Source organism: Balaenoptera acutorostrata, chromosome 11, assembly GCF_949987535.1.
Source record: "Balaenoptera acutorostrata chromosome 11, mBalAcu1.1, whole genome shotgun sequence".
NCBI lineage: Eukaryota > Metazoa > Chordata > Mammalia > Artiodactyla > Balaenopteridae > Balaenoptera > Balaenoptera acutorostrata.
The window spans coordinates 98,376,816-98,400,622 of NC_080074.1; the positions used below are offsets into that span (position 1 = coordinate 98,376,816).

A 23,807-nucleotide genomic window follows, 5' to 3' on the forward strand; every position below is an offset into this window, starting at 1 on the left:
GCCGCAGTGACGCGTTTATCCTGGGCCACTGACGTCACTGCCAGGCGCCCGGCGGCACGTCGGCTGGGCCTTCGGCGGGCTTTTCGGGGACAAAGATGGCTATGGCCAGCGATTTCTACCTGCGCTACTATGTAGGGCACAAGGGCAAGTTTGGACACGAGTTTCTGGAATTTGAGTTTCGGCCGGACGGTGAGCAGAAAAGCGGTCGCGGCAACGAAGCGCGGTGCTGAGCAGGGGGAAGCGACGTGGAGAGGCCGCGGAGGAGTTGGGGTGGGTGGGCTCGCCTCCGCGGGCTCGCGAGTGTGCAGTAGGGCCGAGGAGCTTAAGGAAAATAGGAAGCGTACATTGGCTTTGTGAATAAAAGTGTAAATTGGTGTCAGTTAGTTAAGAAAAGCCGATCCTGCCAGATAGTAAAGTTCAGAATCCTAGCATCAGTTCACCGGAAGGAACCTTAAAGGCCGTCTTGTTTATCGACCTAATACTTGAACGTTTGTGAGAACATCTCCACCACGCGGTGGACGCATGGATGCTTAAAATCTTCCGGTGAACAGTAAATTTCGGACTGCCCATTCATCTTTTTTATTCATTCAGGCGCTGTATGGAAGGCAAAATGTCGAGAAAAACGAATGAGGCCTGCTCTGAAGCGGGGAGCCCCACGTGTAGAAAAATGAGTGTAATGACGTGTTTGGGGTGCCTAAATACAGTTGTTCCCTATAGGATGCATTAAGACTATAAAGAAGGGGCGTGGTTAGTTCTCCATGAAAGAGTCGGCAGTCTTTTTAGAGAAGGTGACAGTTGAGGTGAGTCTTGAAACGAGAGTAGTTTTTTTCTTGGTCTCTGAGGGGAAGAAAGGAGTCAGACTGCTGAGAGCCCTATGAGGTGAAAGTGCCTGCTGCCCAAGGAAAGTGCAGCAAATTCTGTCTTTTGACAGCTCTGATTCTCTTTAGATGGTTGTACTGTATATTGAATTCTTATTGTAACAACGACAGTCCAACTGCATAGACTTTTCTTTTTTGAATGCATATTATGTGCTGGGCAACATGTAAAAACAAAAATTGAAGGGACAGTAGTGCATAAGACTCTTTAATTCCCCTCAAGGAGTTATACCTTGGTGGGTGACATAGACATGAAACTAACCGTAAGGCAGTATAGATATTAAGTGCTGTGTCCATGCTTTGGACAAAGTTCTGTGAAGGCATGAAAGAAAAATTAGGGGAGGATCACATATTAGGAAAGGGGAAGAACATCGCACATTTCATGTAGAAGCCAGGGTAACTTCGGCTCTGCAATTATTTAGAAACCTTAATCACCTTACTCTCCCTGGTTCTCCCCAAATCTTTTCTAAATTTAGCTAAGGAGCCAAATTTACCTGAATTCTCCATCTGTTCTTTCTTCCTGTGATACTGTTTTCAGGGCCTTGGCCTGTGAACAACTTTTAGCTTGTCCGTATCACTTTTAGCCAGTCACGTAAATTAAGTAGTCTAAGATTATCAGGGAAATATCGTTCCAGAACACTGGTTCTCATCTGCCACCACACCATTCCACAACCTTTCCATAAGTAATGATGAGTCCCAAAGACAGTGATTCCTAAGGGGTTCTCCTCATTAGGATAACCTGTCATTTTAGAGGCTCAGGATCGCATTACATCTGTATCTGGGCAACTGACTAGCCGTGAGGAGAAGCATACATTAGGGAATACATCAAAATTAAATGTAGATCAGGTAACAAACTGGTCAATTTTTATTCAGAAGATATAGTTTGTGTGCTTCCTAATTACAATTCTAAAACAGTAGCATTGCCATAGTACATTAATTTGAAGGAAAATACTTAAAAGAACATTTTGGAGTAGTGGGGAAAGCATGTGTATTGGAAGAAGGTAGATCTAGGTCTGAATCTTGTGTGACCCTGGGCAAGTTACTTAACTCTCTCTTTTCTCAACTATGAATAGGTGAGAGAATAAAACATACTTTTTAAGGTTGTTTTACAGATTAGATTAAATGTTCTGGGTAACTCAGCACCAATAAGACATGTAATGTAAACTTTAGAAGAAATGTTAGTTCCTTTTTCAGATTCCCTGTCTAGATCATGACATAGCTTAAGAAAATGGGCCTTGAAAATGGCCCTCCCATTATATGGAATTGTATTGAAGGCATGGAGTTTAAAAAGTTGACTGGCTTCAACTTCAGCCAACTTAACAGCAAATACATGTTCAGCATTGATCTTATGCCAGGAGGGAGGAAATATTAATAAAAGTAGTAGTATAAAATGGTTTTTACCTTCAAAATTGCTTACGATGTCATTTCTTTATATTTTAGCAGTTTTTGCTGTTATAGATTGAATTTTTTTCCACTTCCCACAGGAAAACTTAGATATGCTAACAACAGCAATTATAAAAATGATGTCATGATCAGAAAGGAGGTAAGTTTTTTACAGATGTGTAAGTTTTTATATTAAGCCTGTTTCCCTCATGTCTATGTTTTCATTTACATATTTAAAGTACATCTGAGGCTGTAAAGAAGAAGCCGACGTATAGATTGAAAAAGGCTTCTGATTGTAGCATCTATAACAACAAAAGAAGCCATCCGAATATATTAAGTTGTAGTCCCACATTCGAGTGTATCATTTAATTCATTTTATAATTAACTTTGTGTTTTTACTCTATTCATTATTTAAAACTAATTGATAATTATGTTTTAAACACAGTATGAATTTTAAATGAAAGTCTCAAAAGTTAGGTATAAGAAAAAGTTCAAAGCACTAAATAACCGTGATGTGTATTTGTATTTGTCACTGTTCACCTCATAGATGTTGTGTTGACCACTCAGAGGTATTTGAGTCCTGTGTTACAAAGGCAGAATACAAGGTTTTAAGATGGGGCTGGTGTTGAGAAGAGGGAAAAATATGTTTTAAAGGAAAGGGCAAGAGAGTGAAGAAACATCATAAGGAAGAATGATTCTCTCCCATCTCGTACTTTTAGAATCAGAATTAAATTTTTCTTTAATCTATTTGAATACTCAGGGTTTGTAACTCTGTTTTATTATTTCCTTATGAGTTGTGTCGAGAAATAGAGAGACACTGAAATTTTTATAACTTGTTTTCAGGCTTATGTACACAAGAGTGTAATGGAGGAACTGAAGAGAATTATTGATGACAGTGAAATTACAAAAGAAGATGATGCTTTGTGGCCTCCCCCTGACAGGGTTGGCCGGCAGGTTCGTATTTAATAATTCTTGAAATGCGTAAATACTAAAAATTGTTAATATAATTGTTATGTTTCTCCTTGTTTATTTAGAATAGCTCCTCATTGAGTCTTGGATTTTCCATTTAGTAGGCACCTGGTAAATACTTTATAATTTTATTTCACTTTGCGTCATTTTCTGTGCTACCGCCTAGTAGTGAAGGCGTCAGTTTAGACATCTTTCTGAACAGTCTTCTCTGCAGCCACCCCAGCTAAAGTTAAGATGTTTTCACAATGTTATGAATAATTGCTATTATTGGTTAATTTTATTAGGAAATAAAAATAGATAGGAAAAAACACAAGTGTTTGTTAAATTTGAGAATTAGCATTCTCATTGACTACGTAAAATTCACTTTCGCCAGATTTATAACTTTGAAAGTTCTTACTTGCATCTTTATGCCCCAGAGAGTGATTTGATTGGTTTCTTTGTTCCAACTGACCATTGCCTTTGCCTCTCATATTCCCTTCAGAAAAATCGATGGGCTGCTGAAGAGCTCTGAAGGCCTAATTTCACTCTGTAGAAAGCCAGTTTGATTTCTGAATTGGGTCTTTTCACCTGTTGGAGAAATGAGATATGACCCCAGGAGGAAGAAACATTTAATTTCGCTTTTGTATATTCCCGAGGATTATACTGTATAACAACTTCTTTGACTAGAAGAAAATGTGGCGAAATCTAATAGATGCTGACTCTCTGTAGCAGTAACTTAACACTTCTCTTTAAAGAAATATTATTTAGGAAAGCAAAGGTAATAGTTAACAGTATTTATTTTATGCACTGCAAACACTTTTAAGAAGTAAATTTAGATCTGTTTGTTTTATACATATATACGTTTGCATTAAAAACAGCAACAAGCCTTTTGTTATCTTTTTTAGACTCAGGGAGAGGGCAGTGCTTTCGTCTACCCACTTGGTGATGTGTTTGTGTGTTTTGGTTAGTGGGGAGGATTACTCATGCTCCAGAAATTATCTGTTGGATCTTTAAGTCAAAGATTTTGTGATTGTTTGAGAGTCTTATTTAATTCTTCATTTTGTGTGTGTCATAAACTGTGCATAATTAGATTTTCTGCTCAGATACGTAGCTAGGAGTGTCTTTAAGGTCACCTGTTAATTTAAACTGAAAAATCACTACAGATGTAGCCTCTTACTTCTTCATTTTAGATTTGCAGATAAAATATGGAGAAAAATTTATACTTAATTTTGGCACACTAGAAATGTCTATATTATGTTATGTTTGTTTTACTAGTTCTTAATTTTAATTGTTTTGTGAAGTCAAAAGAGTATGAATCTTTCAGTATTATAGTCCAGGATTCAAATATTAGTACCATCACTTACTAGTGGTTCTACATCAACAGTTTTTTTCCTCTGCTTTATGAGTCTCGGATTTCACATTTGTAAAATCAGGCAAATAAAGCTGGCCTGAGAAGGGTAGGCTTTATTAGCCCAATTTTAGGGATTACAGAGAATGTTTGTAAAGTCCCTAGCACCGGGCCTGACACATAGTGGGTACTAAGTAGTGCTAGTATTAATATTCAGTTTATTTGTAGAGCCTGGTAGAAAGGGTAAATGTGTTTGTATTTATTATATTAAAAATAGGCTTATACCCATACTACTAGTTTTACTCACACTATAAGAAACATTTCTGTGTCACTCATAAGTATATCATTCATTTGATAGCATCATCTTTTTGAGATCTCTGGAAAGCAATTCTTTTTTTTTTTTCTATTTTTTTCGTGATTTCCCTTTTTTTTTTAAACATCTACATTTCTTTCTATTTATTTATTTATGGCTGCACTGGGTCTTCGTTGCTGCACATGGGCTTTCTCTAGTTGCGGCGAGCAGGGGCTACTTTTCGTTGTGGCTCATGGTCTTCACATTGCTGTGGCTTCTCTTGTTGCGGAGCACGGGCTTCAGTAGTTGTGGCTCACGGGCTTAGTTACTCCGTGGCATGTGGGATCTTCCCGGACCAGGGCTCGAACCTGTGTCACCTGCACTGGCAGGCAGATTCTTAACCCCTGCGCTGCCAGAGAAGCCCCTGGAAAGCAATTCCTGATTCATCCTGATACTGGGGACACCTGAGGAGCTGGTGAGGTTTTGTTTTACATAGTTCATAGCTCACAGGTTGCTTCGTTTTTTTTTCCTCCTCTATGATGGCTAGAAAACTTGCAGCAAAAATTGGGACTTCTTGGTAGCAAGAATACATATATCTTGTGGGATGGATTTTTATATTAACTACATTTCTCTGCTTTATTTTTTTCAGGAGCTTGAAATTGTAATTGGAGATGAACACATTTCTTTTACCACATCAAAAATAGGTTCTCTTATTGATGTTAATCAGTCAAAGTGAGTATGTTAAAGCATTTTGACTAAATTGACATAATTTATTAGAGGGGCTCATTTTAGAACTATAGCCAGTTTGGGAAGATTATTTTAATTGCAACCTGTATCAGTTTATTATGTATATGTAATCCTCATTTTTATAGTAGTGAAGACTTGTTATCAAAGAAGTTAGCGGTATATTTTACTGATTGCCAAAAAAAATCTTAATCTGGACACAGCGTCACAAAATTTAAAAGAAATCTGTATTGGATTTATCAGCCTTATTAGTCCCATATAACATCATTCTCCTCCTTGGATTTAATACTTGAAAGAAATGGAAAAAGCCCCAGTATAGCTTAAGTATGGCTTTAGCTACCTGTGTCTTCCCAAGCTCTGTGAGTGCGGTACCATATACCACTGTCTGAAAAATCTCTCTGCCTCCAATTATTTCTTTCCACTCTTTCCCCTCAAAATGTTCTTATAGTGTCTTTTTCCTATCCCCCTAAATTGTAATAACTTATTTGTTTGCTTAACTGGCTTCAGTGTAAGCTCCCTGAGAACCTTGCCGTATCTCAAAGTTAGTGCAATGCCTGGCACACAGTAGGTGCTTTATAATTTATAGGGGAAAGGAGAAAGGAATGAATGCATAACTACTGGATACAAATGGCTATGTTCATAAAGACTGGCGCGATACTGTTAAACTATCACATCTATTTTCCTATAGTTGGTGAGGATGTGGCATTTGTTTCCTACTGGGATTGTAAATTGGTAACAGTGTTTTTTGGAAAGCAATTTGATAATACACATCAAAAGCTGTTAGTATTTTTCTTTTATCTTTGTCCAGCTAATTTCATTCCTGAGCATCCATCTATCCTAGGAAATACTCTGAAATAATGAAAAAACTTTATTATTCATAAAGATGTTCATTAAAACCTTATTAATAATTGGAAAACAATCCAAATGCTAACAAGGAGAGAATTGCTAAATTAATTAAAAATTATTTGTGAATTTTTTTTAATGTAATGGAAAAAGTAATGTTTAAAAGGCCACAGTGAATGATTTTAATTATGAAAAAAATTAGAGAAATACCAAAATATTTATAATTATTCCATGAGGAATGACATTATATAGTATTGAGTTTCTTTTTTCTATCTTTATAATTTTATTTGCCTTAAACATTTTTGTGATGCATAAATATTATTTTTTATAAGGAAATAAACACTTTAAATATGAAATGAATACTGATGAAGAAATTTATGTATTTTTTTCTTACAGAAAAGATAGAGATGGGAATTGTTCAGGATATCCATTTTAGTTATCAGAAAATGCTTCCTTTCTCCTCAGAATTCCTTTAACTTAATTGTTTTAGGTTTTTGGTCTTTGTTTTGTTTTAGGAATTAATTTGTACTATTATGTTGTTTCATTTTAGGAAGAAAAAAGTAACTTTTATCTTTTTAAATTTTAGGGATCCTGAAGGCCTTCGAGTATTTTACTATTTGGTACAGGACCTGAAATGTTTAGTTTTTAGTCTTATTGGATTACATTTCAAGATTAAACCAATCTAAATTGTGTGTTTTTTGAAACTTGTTTATATTTAATTAAGGGATGGGTGAGGGAGGGTTTGTCATTTATGATGTTGGGGTTTTTATGAATGTGAAGCAGGCTTCTTTTGTATGCAAATTGAAAATAAGAAAATACATAAACAGGCTTAATGGTTATCTTCACTTGGGTCCAAGTGGATTGGATAGTCCCCACACACATTAAATTCTCTAAATAAAAGCCACCTTTATTGAAGTTTTGCTCCAATAAAATATATCAAAGCCTGGATGGAGAGTGCATTTTTTCCTTCAGGAGGCTGTATCTCTGATTCATTTTAAAGATGCAAATTGTTCTAGTAGGTGCATTCTATGGCAGAGGGTCTTTCGCGTAGAAACATGTAGCCAGATTCCCATCCATTTAAGGGCAATTGTAGATCTTCCCTTGTTTGTACCATACCTGATGGGATTTAATTTTTTGGTGCTTATAGAAGTTGTTTATAGAAGGTTTTGGATTTTTTACATTTGTCACAAACCCCTCAGGGGTCATTCACATTTAAATGTTTTTGTATAAGCAGTGATTTCCTCAAGGTTACGAAGATAAAAGTCAGTACCCCAAATTAGGCATATCTTTTATTATGCCCCTTTTTCCATTATTTCACAATGTATATATTTTGTATATCTGTGGGAAGTGAGTTCTCAGCTCTAAAAATTACTTAAAATTTAGACTTACGTATATATGTGTGTGTGTGTGTATTTATATCCTAACTCCCAATGAACACAGGTCCCAGTCATACTTCTCAGTTCCCTTCAACCTCTTCCTGGTAGACTGGATTACTTCTCCTCTTAGTAGCTAATGCCCTGATATTCTGTGACTTTTCCATCTGGACCTTCACTCTAAAAGTATGCAGTCCTGTTAGTCATCATCTACTTTGCCCAGGGACCTTAAGGTGGAAGAATTGGTGTCTGAAGGCTCACCGGGGCTCCTGAGCAGCTCTGTCCAGTAAACTTCTGTGTGGTAATAGAGATGTTCTGTATCTGAGCAGTCCAATAGGGTAGCCACTGGATACTACATGTGGCTACTGAGTACTTGAGATGTGGCTAATAAAACTGAATTTATAGTCCTATTTAATTAAAAATAGTATTTTCCACCATTTTATTATGAAAAATTTCAAACGTAGAAAACTTGAAAGAATTGTAAAATGAACACCCATATGCCAATCTAGATTCTATAACATTTTTCATTTACTGTAATAATTCTATTATAAGTCATATCATGTTGATTTCTCACTTATGGGTGGAAAAACTGGTATAATTGGTGCCAATAGACTTATTTTTATTTTTTTATAAATTTATTTATCTATTATTTTTGGCTGCGCTGGGTCTTTGTTGCTGCACGCAGGCTTTCTCTAGTTGCGGCGAGCGGGGGCTACTCTTCGTTGTGGTGCAAGGGCTTCTCATTGCAGTGGCTTCTCTTGTTGCGGAGCACGGGCTCTAGGTGCGTGGGCTTCAGTAGTTGTGGCTCGTGGGCTCTAGAGCGCAGGCTCAGTAGTTGTGGTGCACGGGATTAGTTGCTCCGCGGCATGTGAGATCTTCCTGGACCAGGGCTCGAACTCATGTCCCCTGCATTGGCAGGCGGATTCTTAACCACTGCACCACCAGGGAAGCCCTAAATTTACTTTTCAAGTGTTGATTTTGTGCCTCATCCCTTCATTTGCCCCTTCATGGGATGGAGTGTCACTACCCATCATCTAACACAGTCTTTTCTATATAGTAGGTGCTTTGTAAAAATTTTTTCAGCATTTTATTGTCTTTTATATTTACTGCCTTCAGATTATTTGTCTTTGTAACTTAGTCTGAGGTGTAAGAGATTCATTTCTGTCGCTATGGATACCTTTCATTACCATGCATTTTTCAAATGCACATACCACAGAGTTGTATGTTCAAGCACATTGGATAAGGATGTGTCTTTTGGATGTGGCCCAACTGTGATCCTAAGTTCTGTGTACAGTCTGAGTTCCTCAGTCAAAGCAACCAATACAGCACAGCAAAGAGGACGGGTGAAAAGCAGGATGATCCGCCAGGCTCTACCGTTCTATTTTATTTATATATATATATATATATATATATATATATATATATATATATATATATATATATATTTGTTTACAAAATATACTTTATTTTTTAAATTATAGATTTACAAAAAATTGAAAAGGTAGCACAAAGAATTCCCATATGCCCCCCACCCCGTTTCCCACATGCCCCTCTTTTACATGAATGTAATAAAAACTATGCATTATTATATTTCTCTTTTCCTATTGTGCCTACATGTGCCTATTCCTACTGTGCCCCAATAATTATTGTAGATAGAGAAATAGATATTTAATATTATAAATTGGGGAGTGGAAATCTGTAGTATTGCCCTAGTAACACCATCTTAACTTGGCTTGAGGTCAAGAAAGCCTTTGAGTGACATAACCCACGGAAAGCTGAAAGCTGACCAACCTCTGGTGGAATTTGACCTTCTGGGGAGGACTACCAGTCGGGTAAATGGTGGTATCTCTGCCATGAAACCAATGCTAAATCTGGAACTTTTTCTAAGGGTCAAGGATAGCGGGGCATGGTGGAAAGAGTTGCTTAATACTGTCAAATGTTTAAACCTTTGGTCTTTGAAGTCAAGGGTTGGGCTAAATAATCTTTAATGTTTCCTCTTAGCCATAGTAACGTATGAGGCAGAGATTTAAAAAAAAAAGTGCTTTATATGAAAGAAAAACCAGGTTTTGTGCCTCTTCTTACTGTTAAAAGTACAGGTAGATATTTCATTGATATCAGGCTGAGTCTATTCATGTGGGCATTTAAAATACGAATATACATGAGATTATTTTATATATCCTATTGTTAGACTACTTTGTTTTCATTTGAAATGTGTGAAACCTGTGAACATGGGTTGTGCTGTAAGTTCAATGACTGATCCATATGATTTTTTTTTAAACTATTTTTTTAGAGCAGTTTTAGGTTCACAGCAAAGTTGAGAGGGAAGTACAGAGATTTCCTGTATATTCCCTGCCCCCCAACTCATGCATAGCTTCCCCCATTATCAACATCTCCCACCAGAGTGGTACATTTGTTACAACTGATGAACCTACATTATTAGGTTTCACTCTTGGCCGTGTACATTCTGTAGGTTTGGAAAAAATGTATAATGATGTATCCATTATTATGGTATAGAGTGTATTATCACTACCCTAAAAATCCTCTGTCTATTCGTTTCTCTCTACCCCTAACCGCCAGCAACTTCTAATCTATTTACTGTCTCCATAGTTTTGCCTTTTCAATAAAATCATATAGTTGGAATCATACAGTCTGTAGCCTTTTCAGACTGCCTTCTTTCACTCAGTAATACACATTTAAGATTCCTCCATGTCTTTTCATGGCTTGATAGCTCATTTCTTTTTAAGGCTGAATAATATTCCATTGTCTGGATGTACCACAGTTTGTTTATCCATTCACTTACTGAAGGACATCTTGGTTGCTTCCAAGTTTTGACCATTCTAAATAAAGCTGCTATAAACGTGTGTTCAGGTTTTTGTGTGGACCTTAAGTTTTTTGATTATTTTCATAATTGGTTTCCTAGCATTATATGGCACTGAGCTAGATTGAAAATCCAAACAAATTAATAAAAATAACAGAGGTAAATGAATGATTGGAGGAGGAGCTTAGAGTCCAAATCATGTGATACAGTGGCAAGAACACTGAAGAACTGCAATTCTTCATCATGGTGCTACTTCACAGAACTATTTTCCCTTTCAACCTGTGACTAGGCTTTATCCCTTAGTGGCACAGAGTCTGAAGAGTTATCCAAAATCCTTTTTTTTGCCATTATTTTTTCATGCTTTCTTATTTCCTCAGGTGTTCCTCTCATTTAGTTAGAAGTTGGAGGAAGGATGCTTCCTGTTTGATTGACTGCTGGAGACCAGCTGGGACAATAGAGAAATTCTCTAGAGCATTAGAATAGCTTTTATGGTCAAGAGAAGGACAAATAAAGTAGCTAGTTAGGGAAACAGGAAACCTCAAACAAGGTGTTCTTTTGAGTTTTTACTGTAAGAGCCAGGAAATTTCATATGGCTCAGTGGCATAAAGGTGAGGCATTAGGACAAATAGCCATGGAGGGGGGAACCTGGCCAGGTGAGGTTACTCCTCCTGATAAGAGGAGTAAAGACCATCTTTCCCTGGGAACTGGTGGTTATTCTCGAAGCCTTCACTTTAGGCTGCGACAGGAAGAACAGCCTGCTGCTGTGAAATGATAAGCCATTGAGGTTTGAAGGTGTGACTAGAAGCTGTGTGCTAAGCTTCTGGCTGACGAAGTTAATATCATCAGGAAGGGACGGGTAAAAGGTGTGGTTTCCTAAATGAAGAATGCCTTTAAGCAGCCAGGAAGTAAATGAATGCTTTATGTATTCATGTTGTGTATGTGTTATCTGTGTTTTGCACAAAGGTGAATTCGGAAGACAATGTACAAGAACATTCAAAACATTCTTCAAATTATTCATCTTTCTGTTTTCTTAAGGAGTGGGTGTGATAGATGAAGTTTAGTGCTTCCATTTTGTGCTTTGACCAAACGACAATGCTAAGAGTTTCAGTTAGTCCTGTCTGAAGTTACTGCTGTTATCTTCTGATGCTGGTTTGTCTTCTCATTTAAGAAGAAATTTGCCTTTCCCAGAAATCAGAGCTTAGTAATAAAAAGAAACTAGAGCTTAGAGGGAGCAGCTACATAATTTGGCTTTCCCGTTATTAATCTCATGATGTCTCTCTACGAAACTATGAAAACTCTAGATTTTGTAGTCAGTTCTTACCTTTAACCACCTCGTTCATCAAGGGCACATGTAGGCCTCATATCTCTTCCATGTGCTACAGTTAGAATAACGAATGGGACCGATGTTCTCATGGTATGGAGTTTATACAGAGGAAACAGACGACTATGTAAGTGTAAAAATATGTTCTGCCCCTGTCTTAGCCTCCATCATGAGAGCTATCCACCCTCTTTCCAGCTATGAGCATGTAAAACAAAAGAGAAAAAAAGCTCAACATCACCAATATCTCCATGGGGCGTAAGGTATAAAATAACCAGATCTGAGGTCATGGAATGCCTTTTTCTATAGAGGCAGTGGGATGCTGCCATGTTTCCCAGCTCCTAAATTGTGTTAATACGCACCGCCTTCCCCCCAACCCCCCCGGCCCCCCCGCCCACCCTCGCTTCCTTCTAAGCATCTGCACTCCTAGCTCAGTGTGTCAGCATTTCTGGATTGCAGTCCTGGCTCTTTCACTCTTTATAGACCCCTTGAAGAAAGAGAAAAAAATGAATATTTACTTATTTTTGAAGTCTGAGAAATCCTAGCTGCAGTGCTAATCTAATTGAATTCTTCCAGATACATAAAGTGAGTGACATTCTTATTGAACGTGTGAAGAAACAGGCTTGAAGATTTGGAGTGACGAGTTCAAATTTTTACAGCTAGAAAGGATTTGAATCTTGGACTTCAAATAATAGTATTTAACATTTAATGAACATTAGCATTAGGTCTGGTTAGCGCTTTATATACCCTACAATCTTGGGAAGCAAAAGCAATATTTTACTTTCGTCGAATCTGAGGTTTAAAGAAGTGAAGTGACTTGCCTCAAGTATTTCTGGTATTTCAAGCCAGATCTGTCCGGTTCTAGAGTTCATGCTTGGTGGCAAGAGATTAGTTGAAAATCCAGGCTCTTCTGAATCCAAAGCCCATCTGTGCTCTATGTATTCAATCAGGCCTGATTTTAAACATGGGTCAAGAATTAGCAATAATGTGTTCTTTGGTAAGTCAATTACCTTCTTAACATTAGTTTCTTCATTTGTAAGAGGGGGTGACCATAAATAGCTGTCAGCGTTGGGAGGTTTCAATATGGTTATACACAGAGCAGTCCTCCAGCAAATGATGGCATCTCTCTCTGCCACCTTTTGACAACCATTACTACTTCTCCCACCCCTACTCCCTACGTTCTCTCAGCAGACTTCGTTCATTCATTTCTGGCATTGGGATTGAGGGCTCGGGATCTTTCTGTTTTGAGATTGACAAAGTCAATCCAGGATGAGGGTAAAGAGAGAAGAAAATGCACAGCAGTCAGTGTTCCTGAAGTGTCCAGACTCCACTCATGAAACTTTGTGCGACTGAATTAAATTAGTCTCTGGGAGGTAATTCAGCTGACTGCCTGCCTGTGATGACAAGTGGCAGACTCAATGGTGATTCTGAGATTAAGAATTGCATCGGAGGATAGGAGTGGGTCAGCTGACAGCCAGACAACAGGCAGCATAACCTAGGGGGGTCCTAGTGGTCAGAACATTCAGTAGACTGTGTTTGTAAAGTAGTTTGGAAGAGACGTGGGAGGTGAAGAATGGGGATGCCTTCTAAAGGGTGATGGTTAGTTGTGGCTGGAGGTTGGTAAGGGAAGAAAAGAATAAGCAAGGAATGTGGTTAGAACCTGGTGAAATAGGGCTGGGTTTGTCTGTGCATAATCAATTTCACCTGTGTTTCCCACCTCACTCCTCTTCCCCCACAGGGTCTGGCTCATAGAAACAGACTTATAGAAATGAATTTCTTTTCACTGGAAGATTATAGGTCTTCATGTGAGGTAAGATTCGTGGATGAAACTCAAGTAGAAGAATAATTCACCAGTATCTCTTAAAAATATCAAATGTGAACACTTTCACACTAGTGTTGTATAAATAGGAACAACTTTTCTGGAGGGCATTTGGTAATACGTATCAAAGTTCTTTAATGTATATATCCCTTGGCCCCATAATTGTTTAAAATTTTTTTCCTAAGGAAATATTTGAAAGTACAGGACAAATTTTTTTTATATTCACAAAAAATTGGAAACAACCTAAATGTCCAGCAGTACGGGATTGCCTAAATACATTATGGTATAATCTATATGGATAAAAACTATACAATTGTTTTTAAAATAACATTTTAGATGAATATTTTTAAATGAAGAAACACTTAGAAAATAATAGATCAAAAGCATTGTGTGTGGAATGACACCAACTTTGATAGTAAACATACGGATAAAAAACTAGAAACATATACGCCAAAATTTTATAGTGGAATTATGGATGTTTTAAAATACTTTCTAAAATACATTTATCTGCATTAAACCTCAATGGGAAAAGAAAAATTTTTTTTCAAATAGCAATCTGTAAGAGAAGGTTTCTAAGAGACAGGTTATTTGTTTAGTCATAATATTTCTTGTGTAGATGTCTCTATATTTATGCATATACATTTTAATCAGTAGTTTTTGCTAGTAGTTTCTTTTAAGTATGCTAGTTTTTGTTAAAGATCTTACTTCTTGTTTCCACCAAAGCTGTGTTCCTTTATGTTTTCAGTCCTCCAATGTAGATTTCGAATACTATTCTGCAGAGTACCCAAGTGGTTGGTTGGTTGAAAAGGAGGAAGATATGGCTCATGACCAGTTTTCCTTTCTCGTCAACATCAGCTTTTATCATGCAATTTCCTTTTATCACTTTGGTCAAGAGGAGGGGCAGAAAATTTTGAGTTGGAGTATCATTCAGAGACAGTTCATTTCTGCCTTCCGTCTTTCAGCCACTCACGCACCCAAGGGATCTGGGGTTGGAAAGGCCAACTTCTCTCACCTAATTTTTGGGTCAGCTTTCTCTGCCTGCCTCACTGCATGGCACAAATACAGGTAACATTTGCTTTTATTCCCTCAGATCTTTGTACCTGAATATCTCATTTGTCTGACTTATAAAGAAAAGATTCTAGGGAAAAAAAGATTCTAGGAATATGGCATTTTATTATAAATGACTTGGCATGAATATGGAATGGATAGGAAAGCATTCTTTATTGATTGGGTTAGAACTGCATTAACTCTAAAGGATGTGAAAACTAGTTCAGCATTCATGGAAGGTTTTTTTCTGTTTTTAAAATATGTTATGATTTTTGCTTTGTGTTATCAAAATAAAGCAGAGGGATTTAGGGGATTACTTTTTATTCGGGTCTCATGATTTACATATTATCTCATCAATCGTAGAGGGTTCTATAATAGAAAAGACTCATTTTCCTTAGGAAATTAGGGAAAATGTGAATAATCAAGTTCAGGAACTTTTAGAAATTAAAAAAATTTAAAGAATATAGTTACATGTGCCATATGTTTTCCATATTTCCTGTTTCTTCGATAGCACCTTTTCATAGTGATTAATATAAGAAGCAAGGTATATTTAAAATATCTACTATTTAATAATTTTTTATATTGATATCTACTAATAGATTGAACCCTTTATGGATATTAACTAAAGACTACCTACTGACAAATTTTATTTTCACATAGGCTTCTCTGGCAACTAGAAGATTATTTCTAAACTTTTAATATACACATAATCATTGGGGATTAAAAATACAGGTGTCTGGGATCTAACCTGAGAGATTTTTACTCAGCACATCTCCCACGAGACATTGGAATCTGAAATGTTAACCGATTTTCAGTGTTAACCCTCAGTAATTTTTTTGCAGCTGGTGTATGGGATACACGTTGGGGAACACTGTGGTAGAGTCATGTTATAGTTGAAAAGAACTATGCAATGTATTTATCTATTCGGGTCAAGAAATAATTATCTCAAACTGACATTGACTTACTATTCAAATCCTTGTAAGAACTTTTTACTACTGATATGTAGTCCTGAATACACACATATATGTATATATATATATGTTTTAAGCCAAGATATTTATATTTTTTCAGAATCCCCCCAAAATAGAATTTTTGTTTTTTGAATTAATAGTTTTAAAAGTGTCTCAGTAATTTGGGATGGAATCACTTTGTCTAACATATGTGTATATGTACGTTGAACATTTTGAGCTGAACTGAATAGGACCCAGCCTATTTAATCTATTGGTAAATTTTAAAAAATTCTTTCCTTATTTTCTAATAATCATGGCTGTAGTTACTAGGAGTACAAATGACTTTAGCAAAAATACTGAAAGTTTTTCATTTCTTATATAAATCAGGCTCAGTCTACATGCTTTAGGCACTTGAAGGAGTTAATAAACACACGTCCACACACACACACAGACACACACACATCCATCTTAGTCCTGGTGTGTTTCTATAGACTAACCTTTTAATTTTTCTTTGGATAGAAATCATTCTGTTACAAAGTTTTAATGCAAAATACATACCTCTTTTTACTTTAGAGATGAGTGATCAAGAAGTGACTTATTCTGTCCTGAGATTTCTTCGGTCACCTTCGGAGTCACAAAACAGATTAAGGCCTGGTAGTACTCAAAGCCCTGGCAAGACTGACAGAAAAGGTAGATGTTTGAAGCATCTAAATTCACCCATCTCTTATGAATTGTCAAACTTCTGACATTAGAAATAAAAAGTTCCTATCTATAGTCTAGGTTCTTGGTAATATGAAACCATAATGATCTTTAATATCTTTTTTGTTTTTAATTTTGTGAGAATGGAGAAATTAATTCTTTTAAATTTGAGAAGGTAATAGAATTAAAAAAAATAAATTTATCTATTTTTGGCTATGTTGGGTCTTCGTTGCTGTGCGTAGGCTTTCTCTGGTTGCAGTGAGCGGAGGCTACTCTTTGTTGCCGTGCGAGGGCTTCTCATTGCGGTGGCTTCTCTTGTTGCGGAGCACGGGCTCTAGGCACGTGGGCTTCAGTAGTGGGCTTCAGTAGATGTGGCTCGCGGGCTCTAGAGTGCAGGCTCAGTAGTTGTGGCGCACGGGCTTAGTTGCTCCACAGCATGTGGGATCTTCCCAGACCAGGGCTCGAACCCGTGTCCCCTGCATTGGCAGGTGGATTGTTAACCACTGCGCCACCAGGGAAGTCCCAATAGAATGTTTTCATTCAAATTTGGTCAAGAGAAATTCATGAGGACTTTTTTTTTTTTTTTTGGTCGGACCAAAAGGCTTGCCGGATCTTAGTTCCCCGGCCAGGGATGGAACCTGGGCCCCCAGCAGTTGAGGCGTGGAGTCCTAACCGCTGGACTGCCAGGGAATTCCCTCATGAGGATTTTAAAAGTAAAAGACAGACTAGAGTCTCAAGATAACATTGCAGGGGCTTCCCGGATGGTGCAGTGGTTGAGAATCTGCTTGCCAGTGCAGGGCACACAGGTTCGAGCCCTGGTCCGGGAGGATCCCACATGCCACGGAGCAACTGGGCCTGTGTGCCACAAATGCTGGGCCTGCGCTCTGGAGCCTGCGCGCCACAACTCCTGAAGCCTGGCGCCTGGAGCCCGTGCTCTGCAAAGAGAGAGGCCACCACAGTGAGAAGCCCGCGCACCCCAAGGCGGAATGGTTCCCACTCGCTGCAACTGGAGAGAGCCCGCAGCCAAAATAAATAAATTAATTTTAAAAAAACCTTAAAAAAAAAAAAAAGAAAACATTGCAGATCCTAGAGAAATAAAAGTCTTACAGAATGTTGAAGAAATGAAAAATATGCGTTAGAAACAATGTTTTTATTTAGACAAAAGGTATTTCAGGTGTCTTAAATATTTACCAAAACTTAATGGCAATGAAGAAACAAAAATGTTCAAATCAAAAGGGGCATTCTAATTTTTCCGTTCTCTCTCTGTACCTTCAAATAGTGTCACAAACTCTAAATTGAGAATAATTTTTTACTGTTTTAATGTAGTGTCCATCAGAGATACAATTTTCAGATATAGAGGACCTTAAAAGTAGGAGGAAAAATGGAGCACTGCTAGAGAAAAAAACAAAATTGAAGAAAAAGAAGGAAAAGTCGATTTCTAGAAAGTTCTTCAGGGATAGGCCCCAGTCACATTTGCAGCTTCAGAATACCCACTATTGGCTACCAGTTTCTCAAGAATATTGACTGCTTTTTCCTTCCTCTTCATTATTGGTTGTGATCATAGCAAGAAGTATGCATGTCACTGTGGATTCTCACATGTGTATTGTGTTTATTGCCATCTGAGCTTTTGTAAGGAATGCATTTAAAAAATCTTACAAGACTGTTCTTGTGTGTAGGATTTCTAAAATGGGTGACTGTAAGTCAGAAATCTGAAACTTTAAAACTATAATTACTAGATTGCAAATTAAAACAGTTTGTACAATGTATTTTTGTAAAATTTTCAGAGACGATTGTTTCTATGTTTCTAATGGTGTTCAGGTTAAGATGAGTAGTGGGTCAGGCTGTATCCCTAATGATCATTTTCTTCCTTCTTTATTTAAAGAGTCTTCAGTGCCCTGGTGTGGCATTGCAGTGACTCTTGGGACCCTCTGTTTACTTCTATTGGTGACAACCGCAGTGTTGGGGACAAAGAGTGAGTAATTGAAATACATCCTTCAAGTCTTAGTCATAGAAATAACCACTAACTGAGTAGGTATTAACCATGCTCCATCAATTATTCCATGGCTGTAATCAGGGAATGTTCCAGGTCGTTCTTTCTTAGTGATTTTTCCCCAGACATAATCACAGTGTCATTTTCACTTTATTTACCTATTCCAATATCTCTGAAGCTGTAATGAACTGTCCCATTCTGTATGAGACATGGTAACATTCCTTCTGATACAGGACTTAGTACAGTAGACCCCTTTTCCATGGGAGATACTTTCTAAGACCCCCAGTGGATGCCTGAAATTGCAGATAGCACTGAACCCTGTATATACTATGTTTTTTCCTATTCATACATACCTATGATAAAGTTTAATTTATAATTTAGGCACAGTAACAGAATATCTGAATTGCCAGCATCACTACTCTTGTGCTTTTGGACCATTATTAAGTGAAATAAGGGTTACTTGAGTACAAGCACCGCATACCTCGAGAGTCATCTGATAATGGCTACTAAGTGACTGACAAGGGCAGGATATGCTCGACAAAGGAATGATTCCCCTTCCTGGGGAGGACAAGAGGGATGGCACGAGATTTCATCACACTACTCAGAATGGCATGCAATTTAAAACTTATGAATTACTTATTTCTGGAATTTTCCATTTAACATTTTCAGATTGCGGTTGACAGGGTAACTAAAACCGTGGAAAGTGAAACCACAGATAAGGGGGAACTACTATTGTATTCCACCTTCTAAGTTTAGATCACTGTGAATCTCAGATACACATTCTTTGAGAAACAACTGTTCAAAAGAAATTATGACTTACTCTTAATTTTTTCTAAATATATAATAAAGAAATGATGTAGTAAAAAGAGTGATTCTATGCATGGATGCTAGATGACCTTGAATTCAACCTTTTATCTTTTATTTGAGCTCCTTGACATCTTTAGGGAAAATTACCAATATTTTGCACTCAGACAAAATTACTTATTTGGATCTTCCTCACTTTTCTCCTATAGATATTCCATCTGCTCCAATGATAATGGTGCTATTTCTTCATGTTGTTTAGTGCAGATTTTCGTACTCAGAAGATGTGTTGCTAAATGTTGACTGGTTTGTCCTTTGGTACCGATTTGTAAATGTTGTGCTAACTTAGAAAATGAACTGAATGGTTAGATGTTACCATCATAATTTTATTCAGAAATCATGCTTTATTTATTCTACACTTAGGTGGCTTATAGTGAGAAATTTGATGTTTCAATTTATATGGTCAAGTTATTGAGGTGTTACTTTCTAAATGTAAAACTACTAATTAAAGGAATGAAATGGGTTGGTTGTCAAAGTGAGATTTTTTTTCTCCTGTCCTAAAGTTCAACATTTAAGCATTATGAGTACTTTAAAAATTGTGTCTATACTATTAATTTTAGTTTTTCAGTATATTCAAGAAAAACATCAACAGGAGGAAATTCTACGGAACCTCAGTCAGAAGTACCATGTTATGCAAAATGAGAGCTACTTAAAAGAACAACTTTTGATAAATAAGAATTTAGAATATGATATGCTAAAAACTAAAATCCTTCAGCAAGAAAAGGGACTGGACTTACCTGCTACAAAAAAGAAGGGATGTCATAAACAAGAGGAGACCTTTTCAAAGTTTTGGCGAAATATAGGTATGTATGGAGGGAATCTTGAATGAAAAATGGCACAATTTTCCATTACTTCTTCCCCTTCCAAAAGCTTTGAGGCTTAATACAGGCTTATGTTATATGCTAGGGATCCAGGTCTGCTAGATAACTTTTAATTTGTGCCTCTTAGGTGTAATATGGGTATTTGGGTTTGCTTATTTCAAACATGGGATTGAGACCCCAGGAGTCATGTTTGGATTAGTAGAGCCCTATATTTCCCAAAAGTCAATGGCAGTTCTTGCTTTCTTTCTGCTCCCAGAAGGTGAAATAGTATATTAGCGCCCCTGAAAATTTGGATTGTTTTGGACCTGCGGGAAAATCAGGCTCTCCAGCTTTGTTGCTGACATGAAATATGAAGACTATCAGTAAAAATATACTTAGGCTAAAATGGGCACAAGGGCTTTCATTTGGATGCTGTTGTAAAGATAACTGTATGTGTGTGTGTTTCCATTCTGCACTGACTTCAGATATTTGGTCTATTTGTGATCAATATATACTCCCTCCAGTACATCAGCAAGATCTGCCGGAGTGTTGATGTTTGTACAACTCTGTGTGATGATACTATTAAAAACATCCAAGAGATAATAATATTAAATCTCATACAGTAAACTCTGTTATCATGCATAAGATGCAATGAATCACCCTGGTTAATCAACAACTACTAAATATGTATTTAGCGTTTACAAAGAGATTTTGCTTATTTGATATCATTTAGGTGTGGTAGTTACTAGAAATGTACTGTCTCTATTATTGAAGAATTAATAACATTTTATTTTTTAGTTTCTTTAGCTTTACTTTTCTCTGCCTATAAAAAAATTGGTTATCATACTGCAGAAAGGTTCACATCTTGTTTTTTTCACTTCTGTGACCATTTTTCCATAGTCTTAAATACTCCTCACAAACATGTCTGTTAGTGGTTGTGTGTTATTGCATTATATTTGTAACAATTTAAATGCTTTCTTTTTTTTTTAATGTTTTTTATTTATTTATTTATTTTTATATTTTTTTAATTTTTGGCTGTGTTGGGTCTTCGTTTCTGCGTGAGGGCTTTCTCTAGTTGCGGCAAGCGGGGGCCACTCCTCATCACGGTGCACGGGCCTCTTCACTATCGCGGCCTCTCTTGTTGCGGAGCACAGGCTCCAGACACACAGGCTCAGCAACTGTGGCTCACGGGCCCAGTTGCTCCGCGGCATGTGGGATCCTCCCAGACCAGGGCTCGAACCCGTGTCCCCTGCATTAGCAGGCAGATTCTCAACCACTGCGCCACCAGGGAAGCCCTAAATGCTTTCTTTATTAGACCGTTACACTGTTTTCAATTTTTCTCTTCTATAAATAATCATAAACAGGGACTTCCCTGGTGGTACAGTGGTTAACAATCCGCCTGCCAATGCAGAGGACATGGGTTTGAGTCCTGGTCCGGGAAGATCCCACATGCTGCAGAGCAACTAAGTCCACATGCCGCAACTACTGAGCCTGTGCTCTAGAGCCCGCGAACCACAACTACTGAGCCTGCGTGCCACAACTACTGAAGCCTGTGCACCTAGAGCCTGAGCTCTGCAACAAGAGAAGCCACCACAATGAGAAGCCCACGCACTGCAATGAAGAGTAGCCCCCGCTCGCTGCAACTAGAGAAAACCCAAGTGCAGCAACGAAGGCCCAACACAGCCAAAAATAAATAAATTTATTAAAAAAAAATCGTAAACATACTTTGAAGGATTAATAATATTTTAATTTGGTATATTATGTATGAGGAAAAGAAAAAATTCCGAAGAATAATTTTAATTTTATCTAGAAGGCATTACAGAATCCTAAAAATTTTTTAAATTTAATTTGATTATTTAAAAAACAGTTTTATTGAGGTATTATTAATATGCAAAAAGCTGCATATAATTAGTGTATACAATTTGATGAGTTGAGACATATGTATATATGAGTAAAACTATCCACAATTAGGGTAATAGATATATCCATCACCTCCAAAAGTTTTCTTATGTCCCTTTTTTCTTTGTGGTAAGAACACTTAGCGTGAGGTCTACCCTTTTAACAAGTTTTTAAGTGTACAATTCAGTACTGTTGACTATAAGCACTATGGTGTACAGCAGATCTCTAGAATTTATTCGTCTTGCATAACTGAAACTGTGTACCCATTGAACAACAACCCATTTCCCCTCCCCCAGCTACCGCTTTTCTACTTTCTATTTCTCTGAGTTTGACTACTTTTTATATCTCATATAAGTGGAATCATGCAGTATTTGCCCTTTGTCATTGGCTTATTTCACTGAGCATAATTATCTTCAAGTTTCATCCATGCTGTTACCCATGGCAGGATTTCCTTCTTAAGGCTGAGTAATAGTCCCTTGTAGGAATAGACCACATTTTCTTCATCCATCGATGGACATTTGTGTTGTTTCCATTTCTCGACTATTGTGAATAGTGCTGCGATGAATATGGGAATGCAGATATCTCTTGGCATTCCCGACTTCTGGTGAACCTCACATTATCATTAGTGATAGCTGTTAAGATTTTTTAGTTATGGAGAGTTGATAAGTATCTTGCTCTACTTAACAAAATACCAGATGAAAAGACATTTAAAGTTTCACCTTGTATATTGTAGGCAAACTCAATGAAGGCCACTGGTGCTGTCCAGGAGTAAACTGTTACTACTTTACCACTGAAAGTAAAGACTGGAAGGGATGTAAACAGACTTGCCAAAGTTACAATTCATCTCTTCTGAAGATAGATGATAAAGAGGAACTGGTATCATGGACGGTTACACATACTTTTATTCTCTTGGCCTCTGCCTCTCACCCTTGGGCCCAAGATACTGAGGAAATGGGGGAGTTTAGAAAGAGGAACCTTCATTTATTCTTTGTGTTATGTCTGTTGAGTGAACAAAAATTGTATAGTTAAGAGTCTCAAAAAAAAAATAAGTTTTTCCTGGTGAAATATCTTTGGTCTTTCCTTTCGTTAAGCTAAGTACTTAAAAGTAAGAACCAAAGAACATGAAGACTGTAATACAGAAAGCCCTGTCTCCTGGAGGGGGTGGGAGTGGGAATTGCTTCTTGAACACTGAAATTGAAGGGCTAAGTATGACTTCATCAAAATCTGTAGTAAATATTCCCCTCTTGGTGAATGCTATTCTCAAACACCTTCCTGTTTTCCATAGAATCAAATATAAAAAAATTTTTTAAAAAGTCTCCCAGGAGACCTTGCCTGCTAATAGGCATGTGATCTTTCTATTTACTAAGCATTCAATACATATTATCTATCATGATGAACATTGTTATTTCCAAAATGGAAACCCCCTTGAAGATGCAGTTGGGGTCTTTGCAATCATCTCCTTTTCTTAGGACTCTGCAGGAGAACCCCTCACAGAGAAGTATGCCTTTCCTTTGATGAAGTACTTAACCCTTTGGTAAATTGCAGCCTGGAACCAGCAGTTATTTTTTCCTATAAGGCGGTAACTAAGAACCCAAAGGCAACATAGTCTAGTAGTTACTATTAGGAATTCAGGAGCCAAACTGCCTGGGACTGAATTCATTTCTGCCACTTACTTGCTGGGTGACCTTGGGCAAATTACTTAACCTCTCTGGGCCTCAATTTTCCCATTTGCAAAATGTAGATAATAATGAGGAAAATAAAAGTGGTAACGATTTTACAAATTAGCTTCATGGTGATTTT

General features: G+C 37.3%; 2 protein-coding genes across 8 annotated transcripts in view; both read left to right on the forward strand.

Annotated features, from left to right (window-relative positions):
• The first annotated feature begins 10 nt into the window (after window positions 1–10).
• On the forward strand, window positions 11–7,381 carry MAGOHB (mago homolog B, exon junction complex subunit). Of its 3 annotated transcripts, none has more exons than XM_007196070.2 (5): window positions 11–189; window positions 2,360–2,418; window positions 3,102–3,212; window positions 5,496–5,578; window positions 7,020–7,381. In XM_007196070.2, exons 1-5 carry the CDS (start codon window positions 96–98, stop codon window positions 7,117–7,119), a joined length of 447 nt encoding a protein of 148 aa, XP_007196132.1. In that variant the 5' UTR covers window positions 11–95; the 3' UTR covers window positions 7,120–7,381. The 3 variants fall into 3 exon arrangements, with proteins under 3 accessions (XP_007196132.1, XP_057412600.1, XP_057412599.1); XM_057556617.1 differs by having other exon boundaries at window positions 156–270; XM_057556616.1 differs by lacking the exon at window positions 11–189 and adding an exon at window positions 304–800.
• A 1,945-nt stretch (window positions 7,382–9,326) lies between these two features.
• Window positions 9,327–23,807, forward strand: part of LOC103006768 (killer cell lectin-like receptor 2) — a 59,880-nt gene continuing 45,399 nt past the window's right edge. For 3 of the 5 annotated variants that reach the window (XM_057557392.1, XM_057557391.1, XM_057557394.1), the window contains exons 1-6: window positions 9,327–13,752; window positions 14,507–14,826; window positions 16,332–16,448; window positions 18,340–18,429; window positions 19,869–20,111; window positions 22,741–22,895. In XM_057557392.1, coding sequence (XP_057413375.1) covers window positions 16,334–16,448; window positions 18,340–18,429; window positions 19,869–20,111; window positions 22,741–22,895 — 603 coding nt within the window. In that variant the 5' untranslated portion in view covers window positions 9,327–13,752; window positions 14,507–14,826; window positions 16,332–16,333. The remainder of the gene's footprint in view (window positions 13,753–14,506; window positions 14,827–16,331; window positions 16,449–18,339; window positions 18,430–19,868; window positions 20,112–22,740; window positions 22,896–23,807) is intronic. The other 2 variants (XM_057557393.1, XM_057557395.1) reach the window with 1 other exon arrangement.